Source organism: Leptosomus discolor, chromosome 20 (genome assembly GCF_034619465.1).
Source record: "Leptosomus discolor isolate bLepDis1 chromosome 20, bLepDis1.hap2, whole genome shotgun sequence".
Taxonomy (NCBI): Eukaryota; Metazoa; Chordata; class Aves; order Leptosomiformes; family Leptosomidae; genus Leptosomus; species Leptosomus discolor.
This window is the reverse complement of record NC_141410.1, coordinates 4,980,959-4,999,903: the sequence shown is the minus strand read 5'-3', so window position 1 is coordinate 4,999,903 and position 18,945 is coordinate 4,980,959. Positions and strand designations below refer to the sequence as shown.

The following is an 18,945-nucleotide window of genomic DNA, read 5'->3' as shown; positions in this document are numbered from 1 at the left end:
GAGGGGCCTGGGAGCTGAGCTGGTTGTTTCTGCCGTGTAGACTCGGTTCCAGGAGCGTGGTGTGGTCATGCCCAAGCTAGTCCTGCATGAGCTGGGGTGGGATGGCTTGGTTAGTAAGCGCAGCCTCATGCTGCTCAAAAGCACCCAAGCTGTGTCCAGGACCGAGTTAGTCCCAGAAGCATTGCAGCCGTGGTTCAGCGGTCTGCTCCTGCTGTTCCTTGGTTGTCATTACATCCGTGACACAGGTGATTTAAGAGGTGGCTGTAGAAAGGTCTGAGTTGCTTCACTATGCAAAACTAGGTTATCATGTAAAGTTTAACATTGCTCCATATTGGGAAAAGAAGCTCGCAAATCTGTAATAATGAGTGTTTGTTAGAAGTGCATACTGATATGCCAATTATTTTTAAACCATCTATTTCAACATATTTTATTGTCTTCTCTACCCTTTAGAGAAGTGACAAGTAAGAAAAATTCTGATCTTGCTCATCTGTGATGATTTTTGAAGTGAAAACTTGACGTGAAATTGGACAGTTTTCACTATTGTTAAACATTGAGCATTCAGTCAGCATACTGATAAATCAGGTCAAGATTTAGAAAGTGACATTTTGTGGTTTTGAATTGCAGAAGTGGACTATTCTTGTAGTTTAAATCTGATATTCGGTTTAATTTCTTGTCCTTTCCAAGAATATGAAAACCAAAGGAAGGCATTAAGAAGGCTTGTTTTGTCTAGTGTTTTGTAAACTTACTTTTCATTATTTAGAGTGATGAATTTATAGTAACCAGGCTTTTAAAATAAAAGTTAGTGTGAAGAAATTGGGAGTTAAGCTGCAGGTGACTGACAGTATAGAAGTATAATGTAGAGGAGGAGATTTCAAATGTGTGGTCTCAAGGGCAAGTTACTGTATTAAAGCATTTAAATATTGCCTGGTTTATCAGTTTTTACTATCCTATACCTTAAAAACTGCAGGGACAATTCATACCTTGGGGGGAAAAAAAAAAGTGCTGTATTATGCTTTCTTTACAAAATATGGTTGCTTATATGTCTGCTTTTTATTTAAAGGTTTGTTTTCGTCTCACCTTTTGTGTCAGAGATTATGTTCTTGTAGAGTCCTTATCTAGAGTTTTAGATTCACATCACACCTTACCGATAACTGAGACAAAAGAAAGCATGTGCTAAATAACATCTTAAACATCCCTCTCTTTCTGTGTATAATGTGTTACGGTGTATACACTGCCACTTCAAAACTGCTGTAAATTTACCAGCCCAGATACCTACATGATTCCTTCCTGATCTTTATCATAATTAATAAATTTAGGGGAATGCCATTTGGTGATAAATAAACAGCACAGTTTTTATTTACCCTCAAAGGAGAATTGGTGACTTGTATGTCATTTTGTTCTGCTTTACCTCAAGGCATTTAAAATATCATCATCACTATTTATTTTTTTCCCAAGGTTTTCTTCAGCTTTATGTGGGTTTCTAATTTGTAAGTTAAACAGGCTGATTTCCAAGCTCCATTGCTAAGATAAGCAAAGTCCAAATTTGCTTGATGTAAAAGAACCTCAAAGCTGCACAGAGCTTTGACTTCCCTGTTCTCTGCTGTAAATAAATAGTAATAGGATAGAACTTTCAAGTGAGCCCAAGCAAATATTTTTCTCTTCCATCTTCTCTTCATCTTTACTGAAGGACTGAGGATATTTGTAGGCTGCTTTGCATGTGCTTTCCCCAGGATGCATATATGAGCGTTGTGATATTTTGATGAAACAACTTAAACTCACTACAGGGTTTCAGAAGTTCTTCCCGCCTCTCCTGATGAAATGAGCTTGTTGAGTAGTGTTGTTCTGCACATGGTACAGAACTTTGCTGCAATTTTACTTCTTCAAGAATTACAAAAACTCAGTTTGAAAAAGTCTTCTAAGTAAGTTTGGCTGTGAAACTGTCCTTGATTAAGGTGAAATTAATTTGTTTATGGAACAGTGTTTTGTCAAACAGGTTTATAACTCCTCAAGAACCTCCCTGTTGCATACAGTGTGAAAAACGCACACAAGTACTAATGCCACAAACTGTCCACTGTGCTTACATTTTACAGCCAGGTGTAAAAGCACAGCGTCACAGTAAGGTGCAGTGTCTGTGGTGAAGAATATATGCTCTGATAGGTCAGAGAGGTAAATGCCTGTCTCAGTCTGTACAACACTTGTTGCGGTGCTTGTACATCTACAATGAATTGAATTTTAGACAACGTTCTAGGACTTCTTAGGATGTAGCTTGTTAGGCTGTTACTCTTGACAATAATAAATTTTGATATTACTTTAAACCTTTTGAACAGAAAGTGTTCAGATTAACAAATGCTAATTGGGGCAGTTAAACCATAAAGCACCAAAAAGTGTGTGGGAGTTATTAACCTAACGAGCCTTTCCAAAATTCACACCTTTTTTAACCAAGCTATCCCAACCCAACGCTACTACACAAACAATCTGTAGGTAGTAGTTTGGAGGAGGCTGGGTTTGGAGCTGTTATTAGAGGGTGTCATCCGTAAGAGACGGCCGTGTGGTCTCCAGCGTCAAGAGTCACGGTGAAGTTGCACTTGGTCAGTGTAGTCCTTTTCTCACCTGTATTGCTCGGGAGGGAGCAGTTCTAATTGTCTGGTTTTTGAAGCTGCTGCTGCATCTCATTGTAGAAGTGCGAGGTGAGAGGGATTGATTTAGATTCTAGAGTAGTTACACCAAAACCGAAATTCATCAAATTGAATGTTAGTTCCAGCTATGCAGCTAACAAATTACATGCTTGTTATCATACTCTGTTTGCTTTGCCTAAAATTTTTGCCAGCTCTTTTCTCTGAGTTTTTATATTGTTTAGATGATAAGTTGTTTGCATCAGACAGCTCTTCTTCATTCCTTGCTGCCAAACAGCTGCAAAATGGGACAATGCAAATAGATTTACCACTATTTATCCTATCAGGCCTCCAGAACTGTTGAGGAAGCCAAACCGTAGGCTTTGCTTATATTATAACTTAAACACTTAACATAGTTGTTGGGATCTTGCATCTCTTGTTGTTCCAGTGTCTGGGGCTATAAAGATAACGATCGTCTTTATCAAATGCTGTGAGAAACTTCTTAAAAAAAAAAAAAGTGCTTTAGAAGAAACAAATATTACTATTGTTCTTGATACAAAAATTCCCTTTGGCTTCAGACTTGAAATAATAATGTGAGGATACCCTTTGCTCTCATGTAAAGACTCTAAAAATAGTGTCTCTTCTCCACAAGCCAGATGTTCGTTAAGCCCTGGAAAGAGGGGGATTGCAGTTAAGGTGAAGGAAGGCTTTTAAGTTGAATTTTCTTGGGTTTGGATAAATGCTGCAGGCAATGGAGAGGTAATGATGACAATTTAAAAAATAGGTACAAATGCATCTTTAGTGTGCGAACTTGGGCACTTACTAGTTTGAGTCTGATAATGTTTTAAGGAGCGTGTGGAATAATCAAGAGAAACCAGTATTGGTCAGTGCAGTGACAGTGCTGGGAATGAGTAGTAATTGCAGTGATGCCTATTGGACGAATTTGGCCTTTCCTGTGAATATTTTGATTGGATTAGAAAAAAATGAGAAATAATAAATTTGGAATGGCAAACAAATCTTTCATTATTGTGGTTAAGTGGGTCTATTAAACATGTAGTAATTATCTGTTTTCCCTGCGACAGTCTTTTCCTGTATCTTCAGATTTTGTTCCGAATTCCAGCTTCACTTATTGAACTCGTCATTAACGCGGGGGGGGGGGTGGGGGGGGGGGGTGGTGGTGGTGTAGCTGTGTTTGGCTCGGGTGATGCTGCTGCCTCCCTGAGAGTTCGGCTGTCACCAGCCACAGCAACACCCACCGGGAATTCGCTGCTGTGAGCTCGGGCTGGGCGGATTTAAACCCGTGTCCCGGTGTGAGACAACTCAAAACTTGGGGTGCTCCCGCTCGAAGCTCCGGCGCTCCTTAACGACGGTGTGTTATTGTGTCGTTAATGAACGAGCACCACTGGCGGCGAGGGCCGGTTTCGCGGCGGCGGGGCGCCCTCCCGCGCGCCTCCCGCCCGTTTTTCCCGGTGCCGGAGCCGGGCCGGGGGGGGGGGGGACGGGACACGGGGGCGGAGCTCGGCGCTGCACACGCCGCGCGCCCTCCGGCCGGCAGGGGGCGCGGGCGGCGCCACCCGTGGCGCGCGGGGCGCCGCGGGCTGCGCGGGGCACCGCCGTCGGCGCCGCCGCGGCCGCACCCCCGCCCCGCGGCCCGCCGCCAACAAGCCGCCGCCTGATTGGCGCCGCGCCTCTCTCTTCTCTCCCGGCAGCCAATCGCGCCCGGCGAGGAGCTGTTGGTGTGGTACAATGGGGAGGACGACCCGGAGATAGCCGCCGCTATTGAGGAAGAGCGAGCCAGCGCCCGGAGCCGGCGGCACTCCCCGAAAGCCAAGAAAGGTAGGGCCCTCCCCGCCGCGCCGCGCCGCGGCCCCCGTTCCTCCCTGCCGCGCCGCGCCCGCACCCCGCGGCGGCCGGGCATGGCGGCGGCGGACGGGGGCGACCCGCAAACTTTTGCCGGCTGGGCGGCGGCGGCGGCCGCCGTGACCTTCCCCCGCCGCCGCCGCCTCCCGAGCCGGAGGGAGGGCCGGGGCGGGGGGGGGATTGGGGGGGGGCGGCCGCGGGGCGAAACGTGGAAGTTGCGGTGTCTCCCGGCCCGGCTGGAAAAGTTGGCCGGGGCGGCGGGAGAGCCGCGGGTCTGTTGGCGACGGGCGGGCGCTCCGCGGGGAGGGAAAATGCCTCCGTGCCGAGGGGGGGCAGCGCCGCCGCGTTTCGGGGGGCTCGCCCGGCGCGGGGGAGCGGCCTTTGCGCAACAGCGCGCACGGCTGCGTCCGCCCGCCCGAAACTAAACTTTCCGTGAGGGTGGGGTCGCCGCTGGCGTGGTGGGCAGGCAGGGAGAGGAGCGAGGGGTCGCCGGGGAGCGAGCGGGCTTCTGCTCCGCACGGGGGGTGTTTTCTGCTTTCGTCGGCTGGTGCAAATGAAAAAGTAAGGCTTTGTTATTCTCCATGGGGGTTAATTTCTTGTTATTTTTAGGGTACGGGTGATCTTGTTATGAAATGTTGCAGGCAGCGTGGATGACTACTTTTGGCTGACTTTGGCAGAGGAGGAAGGATGGGAGAAGAATTTCGGGGGGGGGGGATATAGACACATTAGTCTTTATGTAAATCTCTGTGTCAAACCAGACATCCATTATTTTTTCCATGATTAGCTCAGTAGCAATATTTTTTAGAGTGCATGTGCCTCCACGCATGGCCTTATATAACTGACATTTTGATGACCGTTTTAGACCAAAATCGCAATAGAAGCTATCACTTACAGGGAGTAAATATAAAAAGGAAGTATTTACATTATAGTACAAGGGTATCGATTCCTCTTGTAGGTGAATACGTATGTTTTTGAATTCTCTGGAGGTTACAAACGAACCAAAGAAGGAAAGGAGATAATATTTAAAATGTCATAACTGTAAATATTTTTAACTTAAAATTTAGGGCCTGATCTTAGTTGTGCAGTTGACTGTGGAACTCATATTGGGAACAAGCTCAAGTATTTAGGAGAACGGTTATTATATAAGGTTTTTTTATTTTAGAGATTGAGGAGGGGGCTGGGAGAAAGAAGTGGTGCAACACAATTGGTTATTCTTCTGAACAGGAGTTCGTAGGTTAGGCTAATGCAAACTGAAATTCAAGCACTGATTTTTATTTTGTTGCCTGTAACGAAAACCATGTTTAGCACGCATGTAAGTGATGCTTGGTAAAGGAGAGGCTGTATTAGGCTTTTTCCTAAATGTGCATTATCTTAGCAAATAGAATTTGTGTGCCTCTGATTTACCTGAAAGGCTAGAAAAACAGCTTGAAAGAATTTGATTATATTATAAATCAGAAAAGCCAGACAGAATAATTTCTAAGGTAACTTTTCATGGCATAGAAGTTTTATTTGCATTCGTGAACTTCTAGATAAAAATATCAGTAAACTAACCTGGTGGTTCCTGGGTTTTGGGTTTGTGCTCTTCTGTAGGCTTAAAGTTGTAACTGTTAAGGGATGTACAGATTTCAGACTGTCGTTATTAGGAACAATAGGTCTTTTCCCCCGTTTTAGAAACATTAGCTCCTCACCAAGGCTCACAAATACTAAAAAAACCCACAAACCAACAACCACCCACCCCAAGCACAGTATAGAGGAAGCATTTGGGAATAATCAAGAACAATTTATCTAGGGAATTATACTCTCGTATCATGAAGCAGAAGGAGCAAATTCTTAATATTTAGTTGCTTTGAACTGTTATGATTAAAGTTTCAGCGTCTATGCTGTAAAAAGATAAGGCAATTCATGGTGTCTGCTTTATTCTTTTCCAATACCTGCATATTTTGAAATTGTATAGTTCTGGTTTTAGTAGGTTCCATTGGAATTATTTTTATTCCTCTACATTTACTGCCGGTTATCTTAGTATTTGTAGTAACATCTGCTAATACTTGCAATTCACAGCAATTTTCTTACAAGAAACATAATATTTTTCTGCTGATTTGAGAGCAGTAGCTACAGTTAGGATTCTAAAATGGTTTCTACTCATACAGCCTCTTTTGCAGATTCAGCTGTATCTCTTGGATATGGAAGTTTCTTAAACCTGGAGTTGAGGTTTTATGGGAGAATAACGGAAATTGTGATGAGCAGGGTTAAAAAGTAATAAAAAAAATAATTCTATCTGTGTGATAAAAGAGGGATGGGAGATGAAGATGTTGTGACTTTATGCATGTGAAAAATTGGGAATCAGTGCAAGGTAATCTTTTAGATTAAATACCAATTAAAAAACTTGGTAGAGAGTAGCTCCTCTGGAGGGTTGTGAAACTTTAATTTGTTAGCTACTTGAACAAATCGATTAATTCTTTTTTTTTTTAATAAACTTTATTTTGGCCTGTGTTGCAGGTTGTCATCTTACACGTTGAGGAGAAAATAGAACTAAGTAAGAACTGCCAAGTTTAAACAACTGTGAATAATTGTGTCCTTTAGAAACACGTTTTCCAGAAAAGTAAACTGACAGTTGAATGCCTTAGAAATGGCTAGACAAGACATCATTTGAGAAGTGTATTATAATTTAGTTATTCAAAACATGCAGTTGTTAAATGGCTCACAATTACTCTGTATTCAGTGAAACAAATATCCTTTTGAATTCTTAATGCATCTTAAGCCTTGTCCTTGGACAGCTAAGATGTCTATCATTTGACAAATAGTCTTGTTTCTGCAATTAATTTAATGAACTCTGGTTGTATCAGAAAAGGTGACCATTTCAGAGGTATTAAAAATGTGATGTGTTGTGCCCAATCAGTCAAGGCTTTCATTACTGTAAAACTTTTCATGCTGCAGTAGGAATACTCTTTATTTCTGAGTGATTCCTCACAGGCTGTCAGTTGAGACTGTCTTACCGCACGAGGTGGGCCTTACTGAATGTGTGGAGTTGAGATGGCACTTCAGAATCAGCAGCTGACCGAGTCTAGGGTAGGCACAAAGTACAGGTTGAACTGTTTTCCTTGACCTTGATCTGACCTCTGTTTGGAAGTGATTACTGACACAAGGTTCATAATCTCCTTTAGAGCATATTTAGGATGGCACCTGGCATTCTCCTCTACGTACCAGCCTTCTCTGACATGTTTGCAGAAGGTTGTGCCTCCGTTGTATTTCTCAAAACTCGCCTGCTCTTTACTTGCACAACTTCTTCAGCAGTTTAATGTCTTGCATGTTTTCGTTCTTGTAGTCTGTGTTCAAAATATTTTACATCTCCCAGGTGTTAACGTTCAATAGTTACCTCCTGGCTTGGTTGTAGGTTTTCATAGCTGGAATAAATCCTTTACCTCTTTCATCTACCATGCACAACAGCTTAGGAGTCTTTGAGGAAGAGAGGCAGTTCTTACCGATTTATTTTTATGCATTGAAACGTTGCATGTTGTTGCTAAGGTGATGAGTGCATTTGACATTTAGAAAGAAATTTAGTAGGATAAAAGGGTATTGGGGAGGGGGAGAATACACCCCCCCAAAAAACCCAACCAAGAAACCCAACTTGGTGAACTTGGGTAGCATTGAAGATTTTTATCAGAGCCAGCCCCTGTTATCTTTGACATGGTTACTGCATGGTTAAGAGCCAGCAGCTGCTGGTGCACGATCGGCAACTAGCAGAAAAATGATCTGGATTTTGGTTGCTTTTGCATTTTCTGAAATTTCCTTTATTTCTTAAGCATTTATCATCTGCTTCTCCCAGGCTGTAGTTAATATGCTTCTGTCCTGCCTGCCAAGCTTATAGGAAAGTTTGTTCAAATCAAATGCATTAGCACTAAATTTTTCATTAATTCTCTTTCTAAGGAGAAAAAGAGAACACCTTGGCTTTCACTTTAGAGTTGAATTCACGTGTCGGTTAGAGGAGTAGTGTGGACATATTTTTCTCTGATTGGGGCATTTCTTCCTTCATATATGACGGTAGTAATATGTGGTAGTAGTAAGCAGTAGTACCCAAGAGGAGTGTTTCCTTCAGGATGAATACTTTTGGAGTCTCTGGTTTTAGACTCAGTCTTCCTTTCAAAAGTAACTTTTCACTAACTAAATAAAAGAAGAAAAAAGATAGTCGTACATAAAAATATCCAGTGGTTTTGTCAGGCTATAATATGCTTTAAGGTGCTAAGTAGGTTCCAAAATGTAACCAAACAGTGCTAAAATAATCTAGGCAGATTCTGTTATGGGTTATGTAGCAGATCAAAAGTCTGTTCTCGGAGGAAGAAAGATACTGATTTTATATCAGATAAAAGTTTGCTCTGCTACATGCTTGTGAATAATGCCTTTTTTAAAAAAAAAAAAAACCACCTTTTTTTGGAGGGGGGAGAAGAGGTCAATGTTGTACTTCTCCTGTGCTTATTTATATCTCTGTGGTAGTGGTTCTGTGCTGTTCAGCTGTATTTGTGTCTTAGCCGTGTTCCGCTTAGCACTTTATCGAGGCAGCAAACCCCAGTGGCATAATTCGTCCTGTTGTCTGGGGTGAATACTGCATGTGCCTCTTTCGTATCTTCTCTCTGTACGTGGTCAGGCTGTCTAGAGCAGGGGGGGAAATGTCTGTAATTTCATTTTACCCAAAGCACGTGCTGCATAGGGCAACTTGAGTGGGAGTCTGTCAAACGAAATGACCTCTTAAAAAACCCAGTTGTGTCACCTCTTAAAATAGAGTCCTCTAGTGTAGCCCAGGCAGAACACCTGAATTGGGTTCACCTCTATCTTGCATAGCCCCTGGTGATTATTTATTGTAGTGCAGTTCTAAAGTCTCAAGCCGTTGCTAATAAATCTTTTAAAACTTTACTGCCTTAAATGGCTCTACTGCTATCGTGATGTTGCTGTTTCCCATAGTTCTTATCAGATTTCAGGGAAAGCATGAACTATAGGGTAACTCTTAGTAAATAATACTGTCCCAGAGATCATGAGATTAAGGTGGGTGAATTATGAATTTATTATCATCTGTTATAAATAATTATTATGCCTTGTTTTATATCAGTCTGAATGCAAAGTGCAACTTCAGGCTTCTGCTTCACAGATTCTAAATAAATGCTGTCATAATAAAAGTTACACTGGATTTTCTGGATTTTCTTTTGTCTATAAGTGTGACTATTGCTGAAGCTGTCAGTTGCTGATGGAGAAAAGGGAAACCTAAAGATGAAATAATCAAGTTAAATTCTGTGATAGTGGAAATCCTTGCAGGTTTCTTGTCAGTACTTTCATAGGCATTCTCACTTAGTTCCAAATTAGCTGCACTTGAGAGTCACATAAATATGCATCCTGTTTACAAAAGGTAGGCCTTGGATTGCCATCTGGATGTAATCACAAATGGAAATCATGGCCAAATGATGCCCTGATTATCTGTTTTTTAAGTTAAGTGAATTTTAGGCAGACTTGTACTTGGAACAAGTTAAAAAGTTTATTTCCAAACAGAAAGGAGCTTGTGAGAGAAATGATTGTGTATTAATTGGAACGTACCTTATAGAAGGGTGTTAAAGTTCCTCAAGTTGTACGTTTGTAGCAAGGATGACATGAAATGATGTTCTTACCTAAACTCTTTTTCCAGTAGGTTTAATGAAAAATGTAGGAACTCAAGGCTTCAAAATTTCCTAGCCAGTGACTGGGAAAAGAGAAGGGAGGAAGGAGAAGGTCAACAAGATCATCTGTAACAAAACGTTAAAATGAGGTTTACTTTGATTTGCCAAAATCACACTGATTTACAAGAACGATTTTATAACTCCAGTTAAAAAGCTGCATTTGGGATGTCAAGGGAAGTCTATGGCAGCTTCTGCCTGATGAATATCTGATATATCTGAATTTTTCTAACTAGTGGAAACTTTCTTTTATCCCTCATAAACAGGGCCCTTTGAATAGGAGACTCATATTACTTTAAATTCCCATCTTCGCTTCTGCAGCAACGCCCCCAGTTCCTATGATAGCTGCTGCTCTGAGCTTTCCCGAACGGCAGAGTGAAATTGGTATGATTCATTCCAGCCTTGCTCCTGCCTACGGGTTTAAGAATAGGAGAAGATAAGCCTTCGTTTCAGAGGTAAAAAAATTATCTGTATTTAAAAAAAAAAAAAATTCAGCATTAAATTGCATGTATTGACCCCTTAAACTCTATATTTCTAAGCACAAACTTTTGGGAATACAAGGCCTTATTTGTATATATGAAATACAACATTCAGGTGTTTCCCAGGTTATTAAAAACATCAGTGTTTTTGCTTTAGTCAGGGTGTATCATATTTATTTGAACATTGGGAAACTTGTTTACTTCTGTGCTGTAATTACAAGGTTAGGGAAGGCTGTAAGGTTTGGTTGTGCTTCAGAAGCCTCAGATGTGCTATTGTGTATACACGCGCTTGAAAAGTTTCCGAGCGTGCAGCTGGGCATGGAAATCCCCAGGTGGTGTCGGTGTGCTCCTGGGCAGAGTGGGACCGTCCCCGGTATCGGTGTGTCACGGTGTGTTTGTACCAGCAGTGGGCTCAGGCGTCCTGATCTTTGTAGTACGGGGCCCCCAGCTTTGGCTACGCCAGCGTCTGCCTGGCGATGCCACTGAGAAAGCAGAACTTCTTCTAAGAAGAGTTTAGCAAAGGGCTTGAAGGTGGTCAGGAATGCAGTGTAAGGACTCCGTGCTGGTTATCAGATCTTGGTTAGAACAAGTACTGCAAGCACCTTGCGTGCTCTCTCTGTTACTTTATCTCTGGGTATTTTTGTCCTTAACTTAAAATAACAATACGGCCTTCATGATTGTAACAAGTTGGCAGGTTTCTAGCTATTACCTTCTGGATAGAGCAAATGTGTATATTTATCTAACATGGTAAAAATATTTTTCTTGGGTTGTTTGATTATTCAAATTCTGAAGTGTTCCATATTTTCCTTTACTACTACTGCTTTTTCAGGCACGCTTCCTTATACTGTGTTTTGCAAGCTAAAAAAAACAAAATACATCTTGACCGCAGTTGCAGCATTTTCTAGCAAATTTGTTAATTTGCTGTCTTCAGTTACTTGACTTACAGTGGGAAGTGAAATAAGGCACCGAAGAGCTTTCCAGTATTAATCGATGGGTTTTTTCCTGTTGATCAGGGTTAGCTTTGGAACCATGAGTGACTTGGAAGAAAAGAATCTTGGTATTGTTGGTTTTTTTTTTTTAATTAAACTAGTGTGTTTTGAAATTATCCTCCTCCTTTCTTAAGAAAATACTTTTTTAATTTTCCTGAAAATAAGTTAAAAGTTACTATGTTTCTATTGAAATATTACTTTCGTCGCAGAAATATTTTACTGTATTAGGATTTTCCAAAACTTTCTTAGAATGTTCTCCTCAATTGCAGAACTGTGTAAATGCTTCTGCGTAGAAGATGCAGAGAGAATGTGGTGATTACTGTTTTAGGAAAGAGCTTTGAGATAAATGGATTTGGAGGTTATGTTCCAAGATAGGAAGGGGTTGAATTCCAGCAGAACAGGAGAACAGGCACTGTTTTCCAGAGTGAAACAAGTGCTTTTTATTTTTTTCCTATTCCCTTAAGTGACCTGTTTTGTGACTTAGAGTTGCCCTGTTGGTTATAGCATGCAAGAGAGCAAACTCAGGGAGTTACTGCCTGCCTTACCTGTATTAGTGTTTGGGTTTGCTGTCTCCCTTAAATCTGGATGAGTTTTATTCAGGTGGATAATCCTTTCTTGAATTCTTTTGTGTTACCTCATGTTAAGTTGAGGGTTTACCAGACACTTGTGCATTCTATGGTTTCCTTACCCTCCTGTGCAATCTCCTGCTTCTTTTTTTTTATTTTGTAATTGGAGACTCTGGCTTTTGTGGTGGATACAAGGTAAAGTCAGTGGTTGACTTTCAGTGTATTCTTATTTTATTTACCTCTAGCTTGAATTGAGTCTTAATTTAGTGATGGCTCCAAGTTCTCCATGTAATGAGAATCTTCCATACCTCTTAATCATTTTTACTGCCTTTTTCTAGATGTTTTCTTTTTATGCTTCATGTTTTCAAAACCATTTGAACACTATTATTCATATTGATTCTGCATCATTAAGGGTACTGAACTGTTCTAGTGCTTGTTTTTATTACAATTTACCATAATTTTGCGTCAACCATTTATTTTACTTGAATTGTTTACAGGGAACATCTTACACTGGGGGCCTATCTGCAGATGACTTGTGTAATTTATTATGTGGGGATAAACAAGCACGTTTAACTTAATTTCGGGTGTGTGCATACAGAGTTTTGATAGCTGGTTTATTTATGGGAAGAGACGCAGACTACATTTGTGTGTATGTGTGGCTGTATGTTTCTTTGCGAGATCTCCTTTGTAAGGTAATGTATGTTTGTGAAGTCTCTCTGAAGATTCTCATATTATTGGATTACAAAACTGCAAAATACCAAAGTAATTTTATATTCCACTTATTAACTATTTAGTACGTTTTCCAAATGAACAAAAAAGGAAAGACAGTTGTCAGACCAGAGTGTATTTATTTTTTTAATCTGTCAAACCTTCAAATTTATTTTCTTATTCCTGCCAAGAGCCTTGTACAGATTGACAGGGATGACTTTGTTCTGAAGAATTCTCACTGGCCTACACTTGCTTTGTCAAGTTCCTTAAGGAAATGTTATAGCTAAGTTTTTACTTGGATTTAACAGTTACTGAAATAAGACTCACTGGTATTTCAACATTTGTAGCTAAGAAATTAGATGATGTCTGACCATCAGATACTCACTAGCAAATATTTACTTACCTTTAATAGACTTTTTCCCCTGGACTAAGCAAGCACAGTAATTACTTGGATCACCAGTGCATGAAAGTTATTTAGGATGAAGCTCTCAGAAGCACTTAGGAGCTTACCAGGGTTGGTGTTAAAACTTAATTTTGTTGTCACACTTTCTGTCAGAGTTCTGCAGGAGCATTTGATAGACTATGATAAATACTTTAGAACTTCAAAGAGGTGGTTTTATTAATATGAAGACTGACATAAACTTACTCTAATGAGAGTTTTATAATAGCTGAAAATCTATCATTTTGATTATTATTACTGCAAAATGCCATGGAAATGGGTAGTCAGCTATACATCTATTCTAACTTGCATTGAGAGCGAGATACCTTGCTTGAGTCTAGTCAAATGTGATTCTTATTTGGCAGTCTGCAAGAAACAATTTGATTGTTGAATGGGAGAGACCTAGTGTTTCTGAGAGTGACTTCATTTATACAAATTTTGGTAAATTTTCTCATGCATCGTCATTACTCAGAGCCAAGTCCAGTGCAAACTTCCATAGTAAAATTGGAAACCGAGTGTCTAGATAGTAAGCTCTGATGTGAAGCAACTCACCTGAACTGATAGCTGACCTCTCTCTAGCAGTCAGCTTGTATCAGAATGGTAAAATGCACACCTTTGCTGTGGAGTCGTACTCTTAAAAGGAAACCTCTGTGATATTGCTGCCAAATACTAGAGTTGCCTTGGGCTTTTACCACGGAGTAGGTCATACTAAGTTTCAGTAAGTAAAAAATTGACTTTCCTGTGAAGTGTTCTGTTTCAAGTTGCAGGTAAAGAGCAAAGAGTTCAGTGTTTCAGATCTTACGGACCCTTGGCAGGGATTGCAGAAGCAGAGTGGACTTTGTGCTGAGACTTCGCTCATAGCTACCAAATCCTTAACTGTTGAGTGTCAGCCTCCAGTCTCCCCACTCGCATATGCCAGAGCTGTGTTTTTGCTGTCCTTGCCTGCAATTGAGAATGTCCGAGTTACTTTTCAGTAACATTTTCTTTTTATTTTCTGTTTTAGTTGACATTTTATGCTATGAAAAGATGCGTGCAAAAAACTTCTACGCTTCGAAGTCTAATTTGATCTGAACAGGTTAATCTTGAACGTAGCAGTCAACTGAGCAGAAGACAAATACATTTGTGCTCTGACGGATTTGTTTTCACTTTATTTGAAAAATGGAGGAAGTTGCCATTCTGTAGTGACTTTATGAGCCTATTGACCTTTCTTGATTCATAAATTAAGCAGATACCTGTTTGCTGTTGTCTGGTTTGGGGCAAACTATGAGTTTAGTAACTTCTGTTGTTGGCTCTGTTAACATGAGCACCAAATGTTGCTGCTGTAGCGCGCTCTTCTACGTATTGAGAAATGCACTGATTGGGCAATGTGAGTGTTGCAGTTAAGAGTTCCTTTCGAAGTATAATTCGGTGTATCCTCTGTTATCAGAGGAAGCGGAAAAGCATGTATCTTAGAAAATGCCAGTGGAGTGCAGCTGAAATGAATGAAGCACTCGATTTCACAGAGAAAGCTAAGCAAGTCTCTCACAATTTCTGAACAGGTAAAAATCATTCAAGGACTACATTGTACATTAACATAATGAGTTTACATGATGTTTACACTCCTCCTTTATCTACTTTTATATTTTGGAAAGGACCTGCAGCGGTATTCAGCCGTAAAACCTTGGTTTGTCACTCTGAAGTTGGAAGGAGATGAGTCTTTTCAAATTTAACAGATGCAGAGAAGCAAAGTTTTCATGCCTGCAAATGTGTTGTGGCAATAGCTGCTTATTAACAATTAAAGATATTCCTTGTTAGGTTGGGAACTCAGTTCATAAAATGCTTCAGTATCTTTAATGGGGACTAATGGAAACACACACTGTGTTTACTGTAGTAGGTGGTTGGTAATCCATTTTTGCATCTCCGCTTAAGTTGTTAATCATGTTGTTTTCCTTACCTTGTACAAATAGGAGTACCTGTCATTTGACGTATATTGGTTTTTTATCACTGTTCTTGATGCCTGAGCAAAAAGCTCAGGGAAGTTAATAATGCTATGCTTGCAGTAAATAATAGCTTTTAAAACTGTACAGAAAAAAGAAATATTGTTAAAGGCAAGCTTGTATTGCTTGCCAAAACTGATACCTTGGCACTGGACTGCGCTGGTAAAAGCAAGGTTGTAAGGGAGTGTACACTATGGGAAATACTGCTGAATCTGTTTTCCAAAGAAATTTTCCCTTTTTGAAATGCAAGATATGAATCTATTATGTTGCTGTTAATAACATTAAAAAAAAATTTCATCAACAAATTGTGTGCCGTATGTGTTTTTCCGTAGTGAATCCCCCAAAGTAAAGATTACCTCTGCAAGTTGTACCAAAGAAAAATAAGAGTAAGAAAACTGGAAATGTATGCCAAGGAGGGGGATAAAATACATTGTAAAACAGAAGGGGGTGATTTTGCTGAGAATAATTTAGTGTTCCATTGGAGAAAAATTTCTGATGACATGTTTTAGGTACAGTAAGCAAGGATTCAGTTGGGTAGAAATGACCAAGAGAGGACAAGTTTGAGTGAATATAAATAAAAAAACGTTGAGTAGCAATTCTGAGGGGTTTAATTTTATACATGGGAGATTTAATCTGGTGCTAGCAGCACTGTCCAGATCCTACGTCTGTGGGAGGCTTTGCTCTTGTTTCCTCAGTGGTAGAGACTCCGTCACAGTAATCCCAGCGCTTGGGTTGGATACAAAGGCAGTCCTGTTTCCTGGGAATTGTAGCCCTTGTGCAGCTGCATTCTCCAAGTAAAGCCATAGCCCCTGTCTGGACAAACGTTTGGATAAACTGCATTTTTGGTCTTCCATGCAGTTGCAGCTTTTCGCTAACCTTTCGAGAGTTCCATTTGGCGTGGTGGAGCAAATTGCTCTTCGTAGCAGAGCACCACTGTTAGCAGCAGTGTGTGAAGGGCGTTAGCTTTTGGGTCTGCATGTGGACTCCACGGTCTCTCTCTTTTTTTTTTTTTTTCCTTTTCTTTTTTTGGATGTCACCTATTGCTATGACCACTACTGAATTTGAGTATATCCAGTTTGTCAAACAGCAGAATAAAGTGGCAGGTAAAGTCCGAAGTAGTTACCCTTACAGATAACTTAGCTGAAAAACCCAGGTATTTTTCATCTAGCCCTTTGAAATGTTTAGTGATCCAAACAGGGCTATGACAGATATTGGGGTTATTTATTACAGTTAAAGGCAGACTGATCTAATAGTGATCATGTTAAACTTCCTGGTACAAGTAGTTGTGCGAGGTCTTTCATTTGCATTATCTTGTAAGTGATGCTGTCAACATGGATGTTATTTCTTAACTGAGTGTAGCTTCATTTGAGGGTCAGAAAAATACTTCAGGGAGAGCTATAGTGAATGTAGAAGCAACATATTCTGGATTCAAGTAAAAGCTCATTCGTTAAAGCAGAGATTTAACTTTTGACTGATTCTCGGTATTTAAATACAAAATGTGGATGGTCTATTTTTAACCAAGTTGTACATAAAAACTTCTAAATGTAGAGAACACCAGTTATTTCTGGAAAATGTGTGTGCCAGCTGTCATTTCTTTGGCTGCTTCTTTTATTTTAATACTTAGCAAAATAAAAGCTAATGGAATATAACTACAGAGAAGAATGTTTATCAGATTTTCTGTAATGGGTTGGCTATGTCAATGGTAGCTGTGGTTAGCTATCAAGTAACTTGCTGGGGATTTGTGGTGAATGGTGGGAGGCTGTGTTATTAGGGACGTTAGGAGGTAGAAATACACAACTACATTGAGTGATTGAGAAATTCTGATTGCATATTTGTATGCTCTGTATCTCCTGTTTTAGTTTTAGGAATATTGGTGTAGGGGCTGAAATAACACTAAAATCTTGCCAAGATAAAAGCTCTGTGTTTAATTATTTACACTTAATTGTTTCATCGCAGCTCTTGTGTGGGTTAAAATTGCATAGAATTAAACCCTGTGGATGTTTGTTTGCCATGCTTTGTAATTGTTAGGTGACATTCTGTACTACTTAAGTCATTATGGATGAGTAAGTCTTCTAGCCTATAAACTTAAGACTTTCTGTGATTTATACTCAGGTTAGTCAGAAGGCATAACATCATAAGGATTTGAATGAGATGCTGCAATTGTGGATGGCATACTATTGCAAGCAGATAATACCAACTACTTTTTGCCCCTCTTTCTGTTAGAGAGTGATGGTACATAGTTTAATGTACAAAATCTGAAGTGTATTAAGGAGACAATTTCTCTTTCAGTTTTTGTGGACTGGGGTAATACCACACCTTTAAGATATCTTTCCCGCCTGTAGAATTTTTCAGCCTAAATATATGTTTTTTTTTTTTTATCTGTGATCTGAATTTTGAGAATAGCTTCAGCTAATGTTTCTGGGCTTGAGAAGAACTCCCTGTAATGGCGATATATTTCCTTTTGCTTCTTGCAAACTGTTGCATCATTTCTTTATGTTGGCATGGCAAACCCTGTGATGCCATGCTAACGTTTCTTGTACAGATTATTATATAATTTAAGGAGTTTGTGTTGTGATATGGTAACATGATCTTCAGTGCTATCATTAAACTGGAGGCTTTGCCAAACATTTGCAGAAATTGGTGTTTTAAATAGCCCAGCTCAGAATTTTCTTGCACTTTCCATGGCAACAAGTTCATCTGTTATGCAAATGTCATGTTAACAGTCTCTGTAAATGCATTGCTCTATTTCTTTTCTGCAAAATGGATATTTGGTGCTTGGTACAAACATGCTTTAGTACACGTGTACAGTTAGGTGTATGTGCATCTGTCTTCAGGCGCATTGAAATACCTTCCCAAGGCGAGACTTTATTGCAAGAGTTATAATCTGGTTGGAAAATGCAGTGATTAAAATGCTACTATTGGTATGTGAAGTGATGGTTAATGTGTAGCAATACATTTATACAACAGGCAGTTTGATATTAATAGAATTACTGTGAAGTTTGTCTTCCATGCTCATTCTGTTCCTCTTTCTTCTGCTTCTACTGTGTAAGCTTGAAAGTGTCTTTTTAAGGAAGAGGAGGTGCAAATTCTGCCAAAAAAAAAAAAAAAACCAGAACCTTTGCTCACTGCGTTTGCTTCTGTTCTTGGTGGCAAGCAGCCGTTTATCTCTGCTACTGGTGGTGGTGGTATTCAAACAGCAGTAGTACTACTGGTCATTGAGTTTCAAATTATAGGGAGGGAAAATAGATTATCTAGAACAATGGGGCATGCAGTTTCTCTTCGGAGACCTCACTTCCTTAACTTCTGCTTTTGAAAGATCACTCCTGGAGACCTTCAATGATCACTTGACACCCGTGACCCTGTTTGCAGGATAGACTGTGTGCATGCGCTACTTCTGCCTCTCCGAGCAGCCTGTGGGGAGAGAATGTGGAGAGCTGAACTACGACAAGGGTGGGCAGCCCCTGGCATTTCAGCTGCAGGGGGATCGCGCGCAGGTCAAGGGCAGTGCCCTGCCGAGTCTTTGTGGCGAGAGCAGCGGCGGGGTTGTGCTCAGCACAAGGCCTGGCAGGTACCAGGAGCCTCCCGCTGGGGGAGGAGGCAGCCCAGTGGAGAATGGTGAGGCC

At 40.5% G+C, this 18,945-nt stretch overlaps 1 protein-coding gene across 2 annotated transcripts in view; it reads left to right on the top strand.

The window, feature by feature from the left end:
• PRDM2 (PR/SET domain 2) overlaps positions 1-18,945 on the top strand; it is a 61,302-nt gene that overhangs the window by 16,087 nt on the left and 26,270 nt on the right. For both annotated transcript variants that reach the window (XM_086476130.1, XM_086476131.1), the window contains exon 5: positions 4,322-4,448. In XM_086476130.1, coding sequence (XP_086332256.1) covers positions 4,322-4,448 — 127 coding nt within the window. The remainder of the gene's footprint in view (positions 1-4,321; positions 4,449-18,945) is intronic.